Source organism: Solanum tuberosum, unplaced genomic scaffold (assembly GCF_000226075.1).
Source record: "Solanum tuberosum cultivar DM 1-3 516 R44 unplaced genomic scaffold, SolTub_3.0 contig00110, whole genome shotgun sequence".
NCBI lineage: Eukaryota > Viridiplantae > Streptophyta > Magnoliopsida > Solanales > Solanaceae > Solanum > Solanum tuberosum.
Genome location: NW_006240492.1, coordinates 1 through 5,258, shown reverse-complemented (window position 1 = coordinate 5,258; position 5,258 = coordinate 1). Strand labels below are relative to the sequence as shown.

General features: G+C 32.2%; 1 protein-coding gene and 1 pseudogene across 1 annotated transcript; both read right to left on the bottom strand.

Moving 5' to 3' along the window:
• Positions 1–27: 27 nt before the first annotated feature.
• LOC107059368 (non-functional pseudokinase ZED1-like) lies at positions 28–672 on the bottom strand (the record flags this gene model as incomplete). The annotated part of the gene is made up of 1 exon (XM_015305886.1): positions 28–672. A coding segment is annotated over exon 1 (645 nt), but the record flags the coding sequence as incomplete, so codon positions are not given.
• A 2,824-nt stretch (positions 673–3,496) lies between these two features.
• On the bottom strand, positions 3,497–4,769 carry LOC107059369 (non-functional pseudokinase ZED1-like; annotated as a pseudogene).
• Between the last annotated feature and the right edge of the window lie 489 nt (positions 4,770–5,258).

Here is a 5,258-nt window from a genome sequence, read left to right as displayed (position 1 = left end):
TTGCAATTCTCCTGGAGGCAATGATACGGATAATGAGAAGTTTAGTAGTTTGGCAACACCACTATTCTGATCTATTATCACATTCGATGGCTTCAGATCTTTGTAGATGATAGGCGTTGTAAATTCTGTATGGAGAAAGACGATTGAAGAAGCGACCTGATTGGCAATTCGTAATCTATTTCCCCAAGAAAATAATGATTTTCTGGTTTGATCATCATGATTGCCCTTTTCGAAAAGTAAAGTGTGAAGACTTATAGCCTCAACATATTCATACACCATAACTGGTTTTTCCAATTCGACAGAGCAACCGACAAGTCTCAGCACATTCTTGAGATGGCTCATTTGAGCAGTAATTGCTATATCTCGAAAAATATTGAAGAAATTCCTAAAATAATGAGGGAAAAACCTAACGAAAACGAGGCGTTTGTCCATCGATCCTGCAACCATACGTCCATCGAAAATCTCCAATTTGTTTTTAGAGTGCCTAATTGCATTGTGGATCTCAGTGGCAGTGAAGTAACGGATGGGAATTCGGCAATTTCCGTTGCATAAAGCAAGAAGCTCCTCTAGCACTGCACTTCCATTCTGTAAATAATAATCATGCTCCTTCTTCCGCCATTCTTCGGATGATGATTGTTTCTTCCTAATTGTGAGTCTCCTGAAGAACTGCATTTTTTTTACCCAATAGCTTGCGCTAATTTTGAAGTTTCTATTATCTGTAACACACTTGATATCTCTAGTACTGTCCAGTGTCCACTAATGGGAATGAAGGGGTAGGAAATTGTGAGGTTCCTGGCTCCTTCTGCTCTTTCGTACTTTGGGCGCGTGCATTGAATTCCACAAAAAAAAAGAAATGACAAGTCATTGAATTCTTTTACTACTCCTTTGTTCACTTTTATTGGTGCAGTTTGACTTGATATATTCATTAAAAACTAATTATTTATATAATTATCATATTAAATAATGTAGAGTATTAAGTTTGACAAAATGATTTAGAGAAAGAGTATTTAATGTTGAGGATAAAATATGAAAAAATGTAATTATCTTTTTTTGATATGTCAAAAGTGATAAGTAAAAATGAAAATCTATTTCAAAAATAAGTAAAAAATAGAAATAAAAGAAGAAAATATATATGTGGTGTAAGATATTTCTTTGATTGACAAATGGAATGATGTAGGCCACTTTCCAATTAAGACTTACCATTCTCTGTGCCAAAACTCTACCTCATCTTTTCACTATTCGTTGAATTGGCTTAGTTTAATTATTTTTTAAAGGCGGAATGACCTGAGAGGTCTCTGTATTTAGCTTCGTTTGTCAGTTGAACCCTTCTACTTATTATTTTGTCAAATGAACCCTTAAACTCGATGAAACTTTATTTTTTAAACCCCTCGAATCATTGACCGAACTTATGACATTAAATGGTTGAATTGAATAAATGTGTGACCACACGCGTTTTAAAGCAAGTGAATGCAATATATTTATTTAAAAATTATCAAAATAATAATAATAATAAATTTAAAAAAAATAAAAAAGAAATCTCAAAACCATTCTTCTTCAACCCACCCTCACCCCTTCTCTCCCCCCGCCCCTACCCCTTTTCTATTCTTCTTATTTGACGTACACCCATCACCATAATCATCAAATATAAAATAAAAAATAGTTTTTGCAAGAAAACATACCATTCACCATTTTCATAAATTTAAGATCTATTGCTTGAATTTACTCATAAATATATTTTTCCCAACTTGAAGTTTTCTTGATTTCTTTTATCAAATCAAAATAAATAGAACCTAAAGCATGTGCAAGAGCTAATTACAATCTATCATATTTTATGATTGAGAAAACTTTTGAGTATGAACTGTGAAGAAAGATGAAAATAATGATTTTTTAAATTTTGGGGTGAGGCGTAGGGGTCGGTGACTCGGTGGCAATTAAGAAGATAAAGTAGAAAGGGGGGAAAGAGAGATAAAATTGCAGTTTTTATTTTTTAATATTATTTATTTTTAAAATTTAATTTTTGATATGTCATTGGAAAAATAATAATAATAATGTGTCATTAAAAAATGACGTGGTATTTCATTTGTAAAATGAGTGTATTACACGTACATATATCATATGAGAAATGAGTTTAAAATATTGTGTTTGAATGAGTATAAGGGCATCTCCAACCCAAACACCAAATTTTAGCACTATTTTTGGTGTAATCAACTCCAACTCACTACACCAAATTTTACACTAAAAAGGAATATATTTTTCTCTCTTCATTATTATATTATTATTTCTTATTTCATAAAACAAATTCTTTCTAAAACATTCACCATATATAATTCATGGTGAATGCCAATTACTACTTTGTTGAATGTTTATTATTTTTGGTTATTTTTAAGTACATTGTATTATTTGTTTAAAAATTTATATGTTTGCATTTTTAATTTTTGTGAAGGTTAATTGTAGTTATATCCAATTATAATTTATAGTAGAATTAACATAAATTTAATTTTAAAAAAAGTCATATACAGAAAAATTAATTTATAAAAAAACTAAATTTTATATCTAAAATTAATATTATAAAAATATTACATAAAAAATAATTAAATATACAAGAGATTTAATTAAAACATACAATTTATATAATGTTTAATTAAAAGTTTGTATAATGAAATAATATTAAAATATTCAAAAAGTGAATTGGTGTACCACTATTCACACACCAAATTTGGTGTAAAAATTGGTGTGGGTTGGAGCTCAAAACACCAAATTTAGGATTTGGTGTAAAATTTGGTGTTGAGTTGGAGATGGTCTAAGGGTCCATTTGGTAAAGTCATAAGTATAAGGGTCCAACTTACGAATACAGTCAAGAACAAGAGTCTCCCAGATTTATGTCAAAGAGTTGACTCAGTTAACTGTAGTGAGGTAGGTCTGTTTGACTTGCAACTAGTTTTAACTTAAATCAATGGATTTTTTAAAACCAAAAGATGTAAGTACTAATTAATTTTTTCCCAAGATTATCATTCTCTTTATGAATTTTAACTTAAAAGATGTACTTCTCTTGGTGTCAAGGGTGCTTTGTAGTTTGTATAGATGCTAAAGATTGTGCTATATAATGTGCCCGTCTTTTACTTTAACTTGAATTCTATTTTTTTCCTCATCTTCTTATAAAAAGTACTTCTGCTTTTCCAGCTGATGATGGGTTACTATGGTGAATCGTTGTTGCTGTGAACTAACTTGAGATTGTATGCTTGTGATAACAAAGTAGTTTCTCCTAGGAATCAAGAGAAATTCACACTGCTTTTCTGTTAAATTTTGTGATGCCTGAAAGATGCTATTTGATTATGTGCCTTTCCAGTAGTAATCACTATCTATATAGTAGCTGCATAAACGCTGGGATTAGAGTTGTGGCTTCTGAGTAGTAATTGCAAACTCACAACTATAACTACGTGAGCATCTTAGCAAAAACTAATTGTCTGCAGATCCAAATAGAAACATTTTCGAGGCACTAAAAACTAATTGTCTGCAGATCATTTGTTGTTCAACATAAATATTACGGTACATACACGTACCTCATGTATTAAAACAGACATTTAATTTTGACCAATGGTAAGGGCACGAAAGCAATTCTCAATTCGGCGTAATTCCCTTGCAACATGAATCATGTATGGTCTATCTTCACCCTTTGATGATATGCATCTCTTAACAAGACCCAAGTAGTCTTCCAATTGTTGTCGAATCTCAATGACGTGTTGTTCCAATAAGGTAGGATCTGATATATCTATTGCATCTCTCTGTTTAATGTAGTGCTCAACCATGATTGGTGGATTTGGATAAGTTGTAGAATCCACTCTATCCATGGCATTAGCCTCTTCAATATTGGATTGCATACTATCAAGAGACTTATTTCCAGTTAATAGCTGTAAGAGAAGAACCCCAAAGCTATAGACGTCAGTTTTTTGAGTAACATTACCCAGGGAGGCATATTCTGGATCTAAATACCAAAATGTTCCGCATCTTGTACCTCCAATTCCCCTGGAGGTAATGATATGGACAATGAGAAGTCCACTATTTTGGCAACACCGCTGTTCTGATCTATTATCACTTTGTGAGGCTTTATATCTCTGTGGATGATGGGCGTAGTAAATCCTGTATGGAGAAAAACGATTGCTGAGGCGACTTCATTGGCAATTCGTAATCTCTTTACCCAAGATAATGCTTCTCTAGTCTTATGATCACCCTTTTTGTAAAGTAGATCGCTGAGAGTTATAGCCTCAACATATTCATACACCATAACTGGTTCTTCAAATTCTAGACAACAACCTACAAGTCTCAACACATTCTTGAGATGACTCATCTGAGCAGTAATTGCTATATCTCGGTAGATATTCAGTTGACATGATCTATTGAACCTAACTAAAACAAGGCGGTTGTCCAAGGAGCCCGTAACTATACCCACTTCGGAGTAGTGTTCCATTTTGTTTTCAGAGTGCTTAATTGCATTCTCGATCTCAGTGGCAGTGAAGTAGCGGATGGGAATTCTGCAATTTCCGTCGCATAAAGCAAGCAACTCCTCTAGCACTGCACTTCCGTTCTGTAAATAATAATTCTGTTCTTTCTTCCACCTTTCTGCAGAGGCTGAGGATGATGATTGTTTCTTCCTAATTGTGAGTCCCTTGAAGAACTGCATTTTTTTCTACCCAATATGGAATCACTAGTGTGAATGAATGAATAAGGAAGTTGTGAGGTTCCTGCCGCTCCTTCCTACTGTGGCGCCTGCATTGAATTCCACACCAAATGGCGTTTCATTGAACTTTTTTACTAATGTGTGGTGTAAGACATATTTTTTTGACCTTTCTAAAGCAATTAAAGACCCACCGTTCTTTATTGGGACAAGTACGTATCTTTAAATTATTAAACATCTCCAACTCACTTTTATTTAGCACTTTATTTTTTATATTTGGAAAGTAAAATAGAGAATTGACACTCCAATCCATCTCTATATCACTCTCTATTCTTCATATTTAGAAAGTTGAATAGTAGTTCTATTCACACTCTCTATTTTACTTTTTGAATATTTTATTATTATTTCTATTTCTAATTAACATATTATTTTACATATAATGTCATTAATTAAATATCAAATATTCATACTTCTTTTTAAATGTAATATAATAGTTTTATAAATATATTGTTTAATATATACTACTTTCATCCCAAATTAATAATATAATTGTTGACACCCAATTTTGACCCTCCCCGACAATAAT